This window comes from Thermobia domestica, chromosome 3 (genome assembly GCF_964235325.1).
Source record: "Thermobia domestica chromosome 3, izTheDome1.hap1.1, whole genome shotgun sequence".
Lineage (NCBI taxonomy): Eukaryota > Metazoa > Arthropoda > Insecta > Zygentoma > Lepismatidae > Thermobia > Thermobia domestica.
In genome coordinates, this window is record NC_137456.1 from 206,011,059 (window position 1) to 206,026,836 (window position 15,778).

General features: G+C 37.2%; 1 protein-coding gene across 3 annotated transcripts in view; it reads right to left on the reverse strand.

Moving 5' to 3' along the window:
- Positions 1 to 5,096: 5,096 nt before the first annotated feature.
- The window catches only part of Nup37 (nuclear pore complex protein Nup37), a 103,604-nt gene continuing 92,922 nt past the window's right edge, over positions 5,097 to 15,778 (reverse strand). For all 3 annotated transcript variants that reach the window (XM_081752123.1, XM_081752121.1, XM_081752122.1), the window contains one exon: positions 5,097 to 5,271. In XM_081752123.1, the coding sequence (XP_081608249.1) occupies positions 5,179 to 5,271 (93 nt within the window). In that variant the 3' untranslated portion in view covers positions 5,097 to 5,178. The remainder of the gene's footprint in view (positions 5,272 to 15,778) is intronic.

The following is a 15,778-nucleotide window of genomic DNA, read 5'->3' on the forward strand; positions in this document are numbered from 1 at the left end:
CTAGAAGTTAGTGTCATAGCAAGGTTACACATTAATCGTAATTTTCCTTTCAATTAATTGCAGTAGACAAATTCTCGTGTGTACGTACATAATTATTAAAAATAATAATGCAAATAAGAATAATATTTGATTTTTCCCATGAAAGTTTCCGGGTAGAAATAGAGCTACATTAAGAAGTGAGTGTGTCTCATTGTTGCCCTCCCTGTGTTGGAGACGTTTTAGATAAGAAGTGTCTACTACACTGTCATGTTTAAAGAGTGTTGGTAGACAGACAGACAGTCACTCACGTCATTCAGCAGTAAATGACAAGAGCGCTGATATCTGAACAAACACAATCAATGAGAGAACCATCAGAATGCAGTAGATCAGATGGAGAAAGACTTGATGGAATGACTTTGGTTCATAGATGGCCATTTTGCTCTGGACTCTCTCGGACTCGGGCTCATTTTTTTCAACTGGGCTCTCGCTCATTTATTCCTTTGGGAATCGTGCTCGGGCTCACTTCCCTCAGTTGGACTCGCGCTGACTTATTTCATTGGTGCTCGCGGTAGCGCTTAATTATTGAACCCGAGAACGGTTGAGCGCGAATGCCGAGCTAGCGAGCGTTGGGCTCGTGAGTTTGGATGCCCATGAAATGGGCTGATTAATAGCATACATCCTCCTCCAATGTCCACCACTGATGAAGTTGTTACAATTAATCGGGATTTTTAACTTTTCATAGTTTTGTGACAGCCCAAACTATTATCTGAATCGATATTTGTTAAAATAATGTCAGTCACTATTGTATCGATTTTCATTGTTTCTGCTTTTATAATCTACGTGGGTAGAGCTGTCATTTAGTTACAAAATAAATAATATGTTTTTTCTTGTCCTTAAATAGAAATATCTGACACGTTAATACTGAAATTTTGTTAAAAGAGCTGCTTTAACAAAATAAATTTAATAAGTTCCACAAGACATAAGTTGTTTATGCAGCCGAAATTTGCAACTGTTGACTGGTTGCCGTTTAGCGTCCTGTTTCGTCGGCGAGGCTATATGAGAAGTGGACCTATAGGTTTAACTCGGAATTCGATCCACTGTCGTTCAATGTTCTCCCACTCGGAATTATCCCCAGGACCCCATGCACCAAAGGTTCGCGTGCAAGCCAGTGAGAACTGTAGGATATATGAAACATATAAAACTTAGGAAAAGCCATTTCAGCAAAACGAGCAGGATTTTGTTGGGGGTAAACAGTTTAATCATATTATTATTAATTTCGCACAAATGTGCCACACATCATAGCATGGGCGGCGATTAGGGGGGCAAAGGGGGACAGTTACCCCCCACTCTTTTGAAATGACCCATTAACGTCGCTATATAGTTTCATTTGGAAATATAAAGTTTTTGTATGTATTAAGGTTCATAGAATGAAAATGAGTGTTCTGAAGTATTTTATTTGTTTGCTGACGGAGTTTCAAAATTAAGCTCTTTAGATCTTTCCCTTCGAATTTGTTCAAATTCCTCAATTACACTACATACATCAGGGATGGCCAACGTGTTGACTGTCAAATTCTGACAGATAGTCCGCGGCAGTCACTCTACCGCCACTCATCAAACCTTGATTTCACCCTCACCCTCATCAGAGCCGCCCTTGTGTGGCTCAATAGTTATGCTTGCATCGTAGTTCAAGGAACATTTTGAAGTAAAGGCATTGGATACTGTTGATAAATGATGTAAACGCCACTATCGACCGAGATCTTCATTGTAACAGTTGTTCCATTTTAGGTGTTCCACAGTAAGTTATACGATGATATGTTTAGTTTCCTTTCTTTAGGACGTATGTTAAGCAAGGGCGGATCCAGGACGGACTTCTGGTGGGGGTGGTGGGTTGTAATACTGCTACTTAGAGCTACTTTTAGGAGCTCCAAACTCTAGGATGCGTTTTATTTGTATATATAAAATAAAGAAGTTTCCTCTTCTGGGGGGGGGGCGATCGCCCCCCTGGATCCGCCACTGACGATAAGGAAATAATTCAACAAATAGGTTGAATAATTGATGCTCTGATCCTCACGAAGGAGGTCCTCTCGAGGCCTCCTCACCCTCAATGATATGACGGCGAGTGTGCGCGAGGGCGAGGAAAAGTTTTGAGCACGAAGGCGAGGGCGAGCGAGGATAATGGACAACTCCTATCGCGAGGGCGAGGACAAGCTTCGATGGCGAGGGTGAGGGTGTGCGAGGGCGAGGAGAAGCTTCGACAGCGAGGGTGAGGGTGCGCGAGGGCGAGAAAAAGCTTCGACGAAGAGGGCGAGAAAAAGCTTCGACGAAGAGGGCGAGGGTGCGCGAGGACAAGTTTCGGCAGCGAGGGCGAGGACTAGTTTCGACAGCGAGGGTGAGGGCGCGCGAGGGCGAAGGACAATTCCATTCGCGAGGGCGAGGGCCAACTGCTACTGCGAGGGTGAGTGAGGTCGAAGTAAAATGAACATCTATGATACGGAATATGGAATACCATGCTTTTCTTGTGGGTATTCCATATTGCCCTCCACGCCAACTTGGAAACGAAAGAGCTGTTAAACGCATTCAAAGGCGTATAGGATGATGGCGCTTATAAAACTACCACTCTATATATCCTACGTCATAGTAAACAAAGAATTGTTGTTCTATTACATTTCAATAGGAAAATACAGGTTGTAAAACACTTACCTGTAAAAGTTTTCAGGAATAAGAAATCAAATTTTCACGTCAACCAACACAACGACCCTAACAGCACAGGATGTACTAGGCATGTGTCATTTAGGTATCCCAGCTACTTGTTTAGGTACCCGACACTTGGCACATATGATATTCATGTGCTAAGTATGTACTTCAGCTACCTATAGTTTTAGGTACTTGTTACACCTAATTGATATTTGCAACTATGTACAGTCCGCAGCAAAAAACCTAAGGTACAACATGAGCTTGTAAGTTTATTGTGAAACGACGAAGTCTTTTGTTCCAAAATAAATGAGCAGGGGAGGACGCCTAGGTTTCTCCTGGCGTGATTCGTGCCACTTAGACGTTATGTTGATTCCCTGCGCTGTTAGGCGTAGTTTCACTATGAACTTACATGCTCATGTTGCACGTTTTTTGCTGCGGACTGTACCACAAATATAGCATTTATATACCTGGCTCAGTTTCGCACTCTAACAGTCATTTGTTTTTATGTCGTCACTTGGGACATATATCTATCATGTTCTAGGTACGTTCTTTAGGTACATACTGCTTCAGATACTCTAACAACATTTGTTGCTTCTTTTTATAAGCTATTGTGTACTAGAAGCAAACAAACGCATCAACTTTATTAAATGGCAACTGTTGCCGATCATTTGAAAGTGAATATGGAAGAACCATGAAATAAAGTAAATACACACTCGTCATTTTGTTATAAAATTACATGGCGAGTAGATTGTATCTGATTCCAAACGGTTATCGTCGAATATAGGCGGTTAAAGGAGCACTCTGATTAGCAAAATTCAAAAGACCTCAATAATTTATCCCTCTACAAGCGCCGTTCTCTTCATCACATCTGTGGCCAAGTCGGAAGAGCACGCGGCTAGTAATTCAATGGTTGGTGGTTCGCGCCCACCCTGGAGTACATTTCTTTTACTTGTTTAAAGTGTTTTTTATACTCACCTTAATGTAAACGCATTACGCATATAGGGGATTTAACATATTTTGGGGGAGTAATTTTGTGGTTCATTGACGCTTACGACATGGGGAACATAACTATAACATACTAGGCATGTTCTCCAGGTACATGTCAGACATGTGCCTAGGGGCGGACATAGACTGTGACTATCACTTACCATCCATGTGATTTCTCTCTCAAAGGTACATAAGGCACATACTGGACACATTCCCATGTACCTGGGGGAACATGATAGGCATATGCCTGTTATGTGATTGTGCTGTTAGGGGAATGTCACAATCACAAGGAGACTGGCTATAGAGTATATAGAGTATAATGGGAATTGAGGTACATTACCTCACCTGTGTGTGAGGTGAGGTACATGTGAGGTACAAAGAATAGTTACATTACCTTATATATGATGTCATAGTCCCTGATAAGTGTAATTGAAAAACATTAAGTCCTCTGTAAAGACAAGCCAAACAGTTATATTCAATTTTCAGAATAGGTATATATTTCTTATTAGAGGATCAGGTCCTGGATCCCAAATACTAATTTAGCAAGAGTGTAGCTTGCAAAACAAATATAATTATCTGTACATTATTTTAACCCGAAGATCTTTATGTCGCCCAGGGGTGCATAATGATACCTCTAGAGGGTTAAGCTATAACTGAAGGATAAAAAACATTACAAATATGTACCTTTGATAACCAAAATTTTAGCAAGGATTCCCTGGCAATACAAGGATACACCTAAAAGATTACAAACACATATCCATGGGGAAGGAGAGATACAAACGTGTACCTCTGGATCAACGAAAAGACTGCCTCTAAAGGAAGTTCGAACATGTGCCTCTGTGCTCCACAAAATTTAATTAACAGAATGCCTTAGCTAGGGGAGATCAACAGAGGTACATTTACAGGACACAAAGGCATGTCTCGGAGCCTATCAAAATTTTGGAATGAGTGCTTTAGCCCTAATAAGGGCTTACCCCTAATAACCTTGACAGGGGTCTTTGTCCGAGGTTGGACCCAAATGTCAAAAACTGCCAATTTGGGTTTATTTGTAACTTTAGCCAAACTAAAGCCTTCATTACCCCGTATAATGTGCTGCGAGATCCGGACTCCAGTATGTACACAATACTCCTTCCTCTATGCCATCCTTGCATGTTTCCGACGTTCACAATCAACTTCACGCACACTATGATGGGGCAAACATTGAATACTCCTTTTGCATGCCACAACTGCTGTTATAGGTGTGGTGCTAACAATCATCGTATGTACAGTTGTCTACAAATAATCAACGCGAATATGCTTTTTACAGAGCTTCCTTCTGTGTGTTCATTTTACATTTACTGTTGAAGTTATTTGTGTCTCGGGATTATCTGTGTGTGTTTTTAAAGAAATCTTAATTTAAAATTACCTATAAAAAATTTATGTATAATAATAAATCGTTTATTAAAAAGAAATTTATTTATAATTACAAACTCTATATTTTAATTTATTAAACAGCTTTTACGACAAAACAACAGAAGTTTATTTTGCTTGTACTTTCCACAGAAATATATTCCTGTCACTTCCCACGCACACGTAAGGAATTCGATAATGCCATGTAATACCACCAACAACCTGGAAGATAAAAAACACATGATCACCAAATCAAGAAAATTTATGCATACATTTGAATATCTTTAACAGTAAATGGATATTCAGGTACTCTATCCTGACAATGTTTCTGACTTCCTTACTGAATTAAGGGACAAAAAGGCAATTTTTTTCTTTTTCACACGAAAAATTACATTTCTTTTTCAAAATCTAAAACTAACTACCAATTATACTTTATATGAAGTACTTTCTTATGTTCAACTTAAGAGAACCAAAAATTTCTTTTTTAGAACAAGTAGAACCAAAATTATAGATTTTAACTCTCAGAGCATGTTGTAAAAAATTACTCGAACTCAGTCTTCCTCACAAGTTTTTTTTTTTTTTTTTTTTTCAATTGGCTCCATATCATATGAATTAATTTAAAGGAAAGCTATGAAAGACCTGATTCTCAAACATTTTTAAAAAGTCGACAAATCTGGATCCGAATAAATTCGACTCAAATGAAGTTATAGGTACTCAAAAATAAACACATTTTGAAATAAAAGAGAATTGAGGAAAATGCATTAATTACTTGAGAACTATAATTTCTCCAACTGAATCGAATTTATTCTAAACCAGATTTAAAACTTTTCAGTAAGTATTGTTAATGTGCTTCCTATTGGTTATAAACAATAAAAGGGATTAAGTAAACCATATATTTGAAAATACATATAATTGGTTGTATCGAAATCGGTGTACATTTCCAGAATCAAGTCTATGAGAAAAAGTCTAAATCCTAACGTGAAATCCAACTCACTTTAAGACCCACTAAGAATCGAATGTGGCTTTGCCTCACTCATGGCAGTAAAGATAATTATTTAGTAACGAAAAACCACAAAATTGTATTTCATATTTGGAATGTTGATTGAGTTGGAGTTTAGCGTCCCTTTCAGCAGTGATGTTATATAAACAGTGAACCTACAGCTTAACGTGGGATTCGAGCCATATGAGTAGTACTACCCGTTGTAAAGGCAAATTGCTTTGATTGGCTGCCGGGAGACGGGTGACCCCGATCACGTGGTATTTGTTCCCAAAATTTGGGAGACGTGCATTGACCGACCCTAGCTCATTCCCTTGAATGGGTAAAAATTTACGAAAAATTCAAAATTTCACAGTTTTTGACGATATTTTTATGCTCTGTGCTTACGGTCTCACGGAGGGGTACTTTACTGTTTCTCATAGGTATCTAGGGCCAATCCTGCACCCCTCATATTCTACGATGGTTTTGTACTTATGTATGGGTGTTTGAACCTATGGTTCTATACTTTGTATATGGGTGTTTGGCCATATAGATAGGTACTTTACTCTCTTGCACGGGTGTCTAGACTCGTATATGTTCACTTGAGTAGGTGTGAGTTGTTATCTTAGATGGATTAAAAAAAAAAAGTCAAAAATTGAAAATTTCAAAGTTTTTGAAGTTATTCATCCTTTATAATGATGTTCATGGTCCTACGGAGAAGTATCTTACTTACTTTCATGGATATCTAGGATCGAATATACACGGCTGGGGCTGGGGTTTACTTTGTTCCCTTTGATGGCGTGGGGTGGGTCAACCCTACACTTTCTCTGCTATAAGACGGGTGCTTATGGCCTTATACTTATCTAGGATGTTTGGTTCTACTGATGAGTTCCTTACTCTCTTGTATGATTGTCTTGGACTCCTGTGATTCCTTTGAATGCGTTTGGACATTCAATTCGATAGATAAAACGCCAAGAATTCAAAATTTCAATGTTTTTAATGCCATTTATCCTCTAAGACGGGTGTTTAAGGTCCTATAAAGAGATTTCACTCTCGTTGATGAATATATAGGATGAAGTACATACTCCTGTGGTTGCCTTGGATAGGTGTGAGGGTAGACCACTCTCCAACATCCTTCAACGTTGGGTTTCCAAATACAGGAGTACACACATACACAGGCAAATCGCTGTAATTGGCTGTCGGGAGTCACATGGCCCAGAACATATGAGTACACATACACAGGCAAATCGCTCTGATTAACTGTTGAAATTCACATGGCCTTGGCCACTTGTTAACCTTGTACCCCCATCCTCTAAGATGGATGCCTATGAGGCTCTATGAATAATCAAACACCTTACCTTCTTTCATGGGTGCCGAAGACCAGATATGAACCCCTAGGTTTTCCCTTGGATAGGGGTAAGGGTGAACCAACCTTGAATCCTTATATTTTAAGTTTGAGTTATTATGGTTCTATGGATGAGCCCTTACACGATAATATGTATATGTTACTATGGGCAATAGTCAGTAACGTATGATTTCACTTTCTTTTATGGCCAAATCTGCCTATTTATGTTATTTCGGCCAGACATAAATATCTATGTTTTATACAGTTTGTTTAGAACGAAGGATACGCCATTGCGAAGGAGTGTACATTCGTTTAAAAAGAAGATATTTTGTAAAAATTAAGAAGGTAAATGATAAAGTATTAACGAAAAATACATAAGTTCGCATAAATCGTTTTCTGTGTTGTCATTTTGAACAGTTGATTGGTGAATTATGTTAAAGTGATTCTTTAGTACATCAAAAACGAACTTAGGGCGTATATATATAACGAAGTGTGAGGTGGAGTATTTAAAATCAAATTACGTATCCCTATGGTTCCCTTGGCAAGAAGACGTGTGCTTAAGGTCTTATGGTGGTCTCTGTCACGTGACGACTACGTTATGGTGTGTAGTCTGGAGGGTAGGGTTATGTTGAAAACTAGAGAATGAGAAGTGATGCTTCTGTAGTTCAGTCATGTGATGTGGTTAGTCAAGGACATTGGAGTTGAAATAGAAATTTACGTTTGAAAGAAAATAGTTGCTTTCCGATAATGCATTGCATTTGATATCAAAATGGTGGACAGAAGAAAATGGCCTCATTCGGATGGAGATGATGCTTTACCATGGCTTATGGTTCTCTGAATATATATATCTTATTGGTGTCTAGAACCCTCCTAGAGTTTGGATAAGCATTACGGTTCTATATGGATGAGTACTTTATTCTTTTCTTACTATACACGTTTACGACTTGGGAGGTCTAGCTGTAGTTAAAATCTCGGTACATACATTTGAGTTTCAGTCTGCCCTAATGCACTACTCACCTTCTCCAGGCACCAGCTTGACAGCACCTAACTGAACACACTTCATACACACATACATATCAATCATACTTCTTCTAACATATGATACCACTTCTCATTTGCTAATTTTCATTACGTATCTCCTTCTACTTCCAAGTAAAATATAATGAATGAAAAAATGTTTAAAAACCTTGAAACTAAAAATTTTAGCGAAGGAAAGTTTTCAAACTGATTTTTAGCACTCTGAAATTTTTGAAAAAACTTTTTTTTTTCAAATTGTAATATTTCTTTGATTAAAAAAAAAACTTTATCAAAGAAATTTTTAAGGTAAATTGTTTAGCAAAAAAATTCAAATTAAAAATGTTATAAAAAATTAAAGTAAAAATATAACAAACAAAAATTTTCAAACTAAAGAATTTATGTTAAACAACTTAAAATGTTTAACGAAAAAGAAATTCAAATGTTCTCAAACAAACAAGCAAAATACTTAATTATTGAGGAAAATATATATTATGGTAGAATGTTTAAATAATGTGAAAATATAGCTAATAAATGTTATATGCACTGAAAATATAGCCATGCATGAGGGTGGCCAAAACTCAAAGGTATGACCGTGATTTTAATTGTAGCTGGACCTCCCTACTCATAAACATCTATTAAGAAAAAATGTAATACGCATATATAGAACCATGTCTCATATCGAAACTCACTGAGGGTTCTAGACACTAATAAGATACACATTTATAGGACCATAAGTCATTATAAATCATTTCCAACCAAATGAGGCATTTTCTTCTATCTGCGATTTTGGCATCGCAGGTACTTATCAATAACTCGTACTTGGAATGTTAGGTTAAATGTATTGCCGGAAAGCAAGCATTTTCTTTCAAACCTAAACTACTACTTCAACCGCAATAACCCTGTTTAAGCACGACGTCGTATGTCTGAACTACACAAGCATCACTTGTCGTTCGCTAGTTTTCAACACATAAACCCCATCTTCCACATTACACAACATAACGTCATCATTACGTGCAGAGAACACCATAAGATCTTAAGTACACGTCTTCTTGCCAAGGAAACTACAGGGATACAGGATAATTTGATCTTAAATGCTCATAAATAGGTGTTTATCTATAGGACCATAATGATCTAAACTTAAAATATTAGGGTCCAAGGTTGGCCTACCCTTACACTTATCCAAGGAAACCCCAGGGGTACATATCTGGTCCTAGGCACCCAATAAAGAAGGTAGTGGTTAACCATAAAACCTGATAAGCATAGGACCTTAAGCACTAGAGATGCAAAAAAAGCCGGCTTTTTTGAATCAATGTTTTTTCACATAAAAAGCCGGCTTTTTTTTGGCAAAAAACGAGAATTTTGGAAATTTTGGCTTTTTTCATTTTCATGATTTTTCTATCTAAATAGTTTTTTATAGTATAGTCTATAGTTAGATAAGAATTCCATGACCTAAATGCCATATTTCACTCTGAAATTCACCATCAAGATGGATGGAGCACATGTTTTACAAATTAAAGCTAAAAAGAAGAATGTAGTATTTGAGGGCAATTTTAGAGGCTATTTAACTTTATTTTAACTCTTGAGTTATCGACATTTTTTTCTTCTCTAGATCATTTTAGTTTGTCATTTGTGTTTCATTTCTAAGAGCTTAGTACTCTAGCTTCTAGCGCAAAAGTTAAACTGACGTTTTTCTACATATCCGTCAAAACGTACGGTTTTCAATATATCCGTCAAACCGTACTTCCATATTTCTGTTATACTGTAGCTGTGCATTGATTTAGCAATAATTTTCCGGATACAACCTTGAATACCAATTTATACAAATAATTAGTAGCGAATTTAGAAAAGTACGTTGGGAGGGGTTTCTCTGATTGTTTCGTTTTCTAAAAAGTCCTAATTTTATTTGCGAGGTGCTTGAAGTTTATGAGTACAGGCATAACTAATATTTCGTTTCCCTTATATATTTACCAATAATCTTCCGGATACAACCTTGAACATCATTTTATACTGAGAATCAGTGGCGGATTTAGAAAAGTATTTTGGGAGGGGTTTTTCTTACTAATGTTTAGTTTTTGAAATCATTCGTAATTTTTATTTGACGGGAGCTTAAAGTTTATGAGTAAAGGCATAACTAATAGATATTTCGTTTGTTTTAGACATTCCGTAACTTTGGGGAACAGGCTTCAGTCCGAAAGACCGCCCCCTTAACCTTCGCAAAACGGTCACTGCTGGTAATTAGTAATAATAACGATTTAAAAACAATAAGAAAGAAAGTCGGCCAACTCACAGTACATGCACTATTTCTACATTCACAGATAGAATGAAGAAAAGCTTTGTCAGAATCCCGGGTTGCTGGGTTGAATCCCGGACTTCTCGATAGAAGCGCAAAAGCTAACCACTCAGTCATGTTTGTTGTGCAGTTGTATTTAGCTTAAATATATTCCGTAGTCCTTTTTTTTTTTGGTAAGGGGGGGGGGGGGATTCCGTAATGATATGTTGAATCCCTTTTGCTAAGAATTCAGAAAACTTGAGGATTGGGTAAGCCGTGATGGTGGTTATATAAAACTTAACTGTAGAATTTCAAGAATATACAGAACCAAAAGCTATAGATGTGCAGCCTTTAAGTGTATCATATAAATCTAAGTATCCCTCTTATGTTTTAATTTTATTTTGTTTCAAAAAGAGGGTATGGAATATTTTCAAGTACAAATACTACATACAATTTTGCTAGTTATTTGTGTATTTTTTAAAAGAAGTGTTTAATTTTAGTTTTTTTTTTTTTTAATAACTGGTTTAAACCAAAAAAAATAAAAAGAACGAAAGATGCGAATCGTGTGAACTTCATGATGACGTTTCCAGATATCAAACCATCTGCATTAGTTTTATTTCCTTTTCACCTTTTAATCAAGGTGTCCCATGTTCAATTCTCGGTCGAACCACAACCCTTCTTTCATGCGTAAACAACCAAGTAGCGGTTCGGATGTCACTTTAAGCGAAAGTCTTCTTGATAACCTCGGTATTACGTAAGGTTGTTAAGCCTAAACATTCGAAACGAAACCAAATTGTATATTTCTGCATGCCTGAATGCCTGCTGTTTTATAAAGAAGCCAAGGTTGCTTAAATATATTGACAGAAATTGGCAAAATTTATCGATTGCCTATGTAGCTTCCAACATTAGCTTGGATTGGACTTTCAATGATATTTACATATTAAATTTGTAATTTAATACCCCAGTTTCAGCGTACTGATTATGATACGTTGACCTTTAAATTTTACATGCAAAGCAATAACAGGATTTTCCCGCTATTGTTTTGCATTTAAAGTAATGACGGGATTTTCCCGATGGCTAGGGCGGGAGTTTCTCAATTTAAGAAATTTACTGACCGGACTTCTTTAAGCTTATGGGACCTCTTCCAGCGTAATCCCGCTGTTGCATAATAACACCAAGGCGAAACAAACTTATTTCTGTGAATATGTAATATAAATACATAAAGCAAAATATCTAAATCAAAAATCCTGGTTTAAACTTCCCCCAAAAAACGGATTTTTGACATTTTCAAAAACAACCATGGTTCTTGCCAACCCTGCTTACTTTTGTATATAGAAGGTTAAAAAATTCTTATTATATACATTGGTTAATCCTTTGGAATTCATAACGTAAATATGTTGAAGAAAAATTGTTTGAAGTATCTTTTCGAAATTCATGGTTTATTTTCGAGGTTTTATATTATTATCGGCATCAACCACTAATTAAATGACTTTTTGTGTTATAGAGAAGCGAAACAAAGTCTGCTTTATCCATTTAAAGCAGAATTTTGCAAAAAGCCCAAAATTTCCCAAGCAAAAAAGCGAAGCAGAAAAAACCGAGTTTTTTCCGAGCCCTTGCATCTCTATTAAGCACCCATCTTAAAATATGAGGATGCATGGCTAACGTCACCTGGGTCATGTGACTCCCAATATTAATTAGACCGATTTGTCTGTGTGTGTATTCCTGAAACACGCAACCCAAGGAAACCATCGGGGTAGGTACCTCGTCTTACACACTCATCAAAGAGTTTGAAGTACCTTTTCGTAAGACCATTAACCATCCATCTTAAGAGGACAAATAACGTCAAAAACCTTCAAATTTTCATTTTGGTATTTTTTGTCCATTCAAGGGAACGACTCATACCCATTCATAGGAACCACGGGGGAATGTAGTTGCTCCGAAACAACCATACAGTAAGTTACCCATCCACAGAACCCAACAGCCACACATACTCTTCACGATTAGGTTTTTGGATATTGCAAAGTTCACGAGTCTAATACCGTTGTCATTACTTTCCTTATGCAGACTTTCGTTCCCTATAATCGGTTTGAAAATATCCTCTCGTCCTACCTACGCATTGAAATCCCCTAATAGAATTTTCATATGGTATCGCAGGAGTTGGTCAAATATTCGTTCCACTTCATCGTAAAAACTGTCTTTTATATCGTCATCCTTATCTTCAGTTGGGGCATGTACATTTAAAACAATAATATCACACCACCGTCTCGTAAGAGTAATAAAAGAAAGTCTATCAGTAACAAATTCAACCCGTTTAATTGCTGGTAAAATTCGTTTGTGGCAAAAAACCCTGTTCCTAATTGGTGATTTTTATTTCCTTTCCCGTAAAAGAACGTAAAATTTCCAGAATTCACAGATCCATTTCCTTCCCATCTAACTTCCTGAACTCCTACTACGTCCATCCTGTATTTCTCTAACTCACTCGTTACGGATTTTAACGCGCCTGCCCTATAAAGACTTCTAATATTCCATGTTCCAAATCTCATGTCCATTTTCTTTTACTGACGTCGTGCCAAGTTATCAGTCCTTGTTCGAGGCTTTTGTTATATTTCTGAACAAGTGCTTTTTTTTTTTTTTTTTTTTTTTTTTTTTACAGGATGAGGTTGTTAGCATTACCCAACCCCAAGCTGGAGGACCATTCCTAGTCGGCTGTCCGCGACTGCTTATTCAGTATATTCGCAGCTAACCTCTATATCTAGAGGCCTCCTCGGTCCGCAACCTGAGGACGCGCCATGCCGTGGTGACAGGAACCCACGTTTACAGGAATTTACAGTATTACTGTACCAAAACTATCAGATGGTATGTTACCATCTTAGACTCGTAAATTGTGTAAATTATGTACATTTTAGAATCTCGCAATCTCGCCTTTAGTGCGAGCGGTGCCGAGTTCGAGTGACTCGGTCAAAGAAATGTAAAAGTTTCTTCAGGCCAGCCACCCTAAGTGATGTTTTCTGGGGGTTCCTCGTTTACACCAGGGAAATACTGCTGGGATTATGCCTCACATAATGGTCCCAGGCCCGCCCTTCCTTCCCCATTCCTTTCTTTCTCTCCAATTCCCCAGGCAGTGTGATCGCCGATAGGTCATCCCTCATACTGACAAGCCCAGATGCCGAAAGCATATCTAATTCTAATCCTAATAACCTCATTATCAAATTATTTAGTAACCTTACTAACAAGCATATTACATAACAAAAATAAACAATAAACACATTATTATAAATAGGAAGATATATTATATAGGAGTAAGAACGTTTCGAAGTATCCGCGGTTCAGAGAGGGCCCTGCGCATATAAATAACTGGTGATATTACCCTTTTGAACACAACTTCTAAAGAAGAACCAAAGAAGAAAAAAAATATAAGTAATAACCTGTGTTGTAGATCGATACTTTAAATATTTTACAATTGGGTGAAATTCGTATAATGGAATACTATGTAGCTGCATAATTCTAAGAGTAAAAGAGCGACAAAATACTACTGCTGAGTTAGATGATGATGATTCATTATGACTTCTAATTATGTGATGAAACTAACGTAATAGCCACAAGATAGTGACATAAACATGAAAACCATGTTTCTCATTGTCATTAACAAAAATTAAGCAAAATCGCCAACTATTGGAAATGTACATTCACATGAGACGATCAAATATTTTAAGTGTTGAGTGATGGAGTTGATAATTTCCGCTCGTGTTTGAGATTGAGGTGTAAGTACTTGGACGTTTATCACATACATAATGTCATGTTCCAGCCAACAATTACAAATAAAAGTGGATAAAAGAATTCCAAGTGCGAGGAAATTGGAAACCCCTGTAAAACTCACATACCACAACCTGGAATCGAATATAGCACAGCTAGAAAAATCGTGAACGCTCTATCACTAAGTGGCTCAGACTCTTTTTCAAGAAACAACTTTATGTGTATAATAATAGATATTTCTTATATCAGTGTTAACTTTGTGTGTATCAAATGCTTAAAGACAATGTTTGGAGCGTAAAGAAATCTTACAGAAATTATTCTTGAGCTATAGATGTGGAGAAATTATGAGTAAAACTGATTTTTCAGGTCGAGATACGGTATTACGAGGATTATGCAGAGAAAGTGACTCACGTTTCTGCGGTATGCCGCTAGGGGTAGACGGGAGTCGCATTCTGTGCAGGGACTTCCGCCCGTTCAGTTCGCATCCAGCTGTGGACGTGTGAAGTTCGTGTCGCTTCTGCTGCTCTTTTCGTAACACATTGCTAACATGAGTGCTCAGCTTGAAAATCACGCAGTTCTGAAGTGAAATTGGCCATACGACATTTGTTGACGAAAAACACTAAACCGCTTGATATTCATCGACAATTGTATGAAGTCTAAGGTAAAGATGTGATGAGTGAATCATGGCCGCACAAACGTTCACGATGAAGTGGGTGGTTGAGCACTGTGATAGAAATTGTAATGTACCATTACAGATGAGAGTAATGGCAACTTTTTTTTTTTTACTCACCCTATACCTAGTGATTTTTTTTAAAATTCGATTTCGGTTTAATTACACTATGTATTTAACCTCTTTACTTCAAATTAATGTAATGAATCGAAAGGTCTCATTAGGAATCATATTTTCACGGAATAACATATTTAGTTTCAAACCAATTTCAAACCAATGTAGAATTTGGCCAGGTAACTAAACCTTCCCTCACCCCCTTTCACTAGTCCATAGTCACTTTCAGATCCGGTTATATCTGGATTTCACCAATTTCTATTTGCTTTGTAATTTCCGCGGCTGAAAGATTTCGCCCTGATTGGAGGAATCCTCCTATCCCTGTCGTTTTCGGCGCAATGTTATCATTCTCACCTAAAACGCCTTAGGAAGCACAGCTCGTGATGTGTACTGTCACATTTCGACTAGACAGGACGGAGATATTTAATGGAATTAAGGTAAAAATTCCCGTTGCTGTAGAGAGATTCCATTGTTGCTTTAGTTCTATCACCAAATCAGAAATAAAATAATCGTTGACAATTTAACTTTCAGTGAATAAACGTGATTTTTTTTTTTAAACTGCGAAGTAAATATAATTTTGGTGTT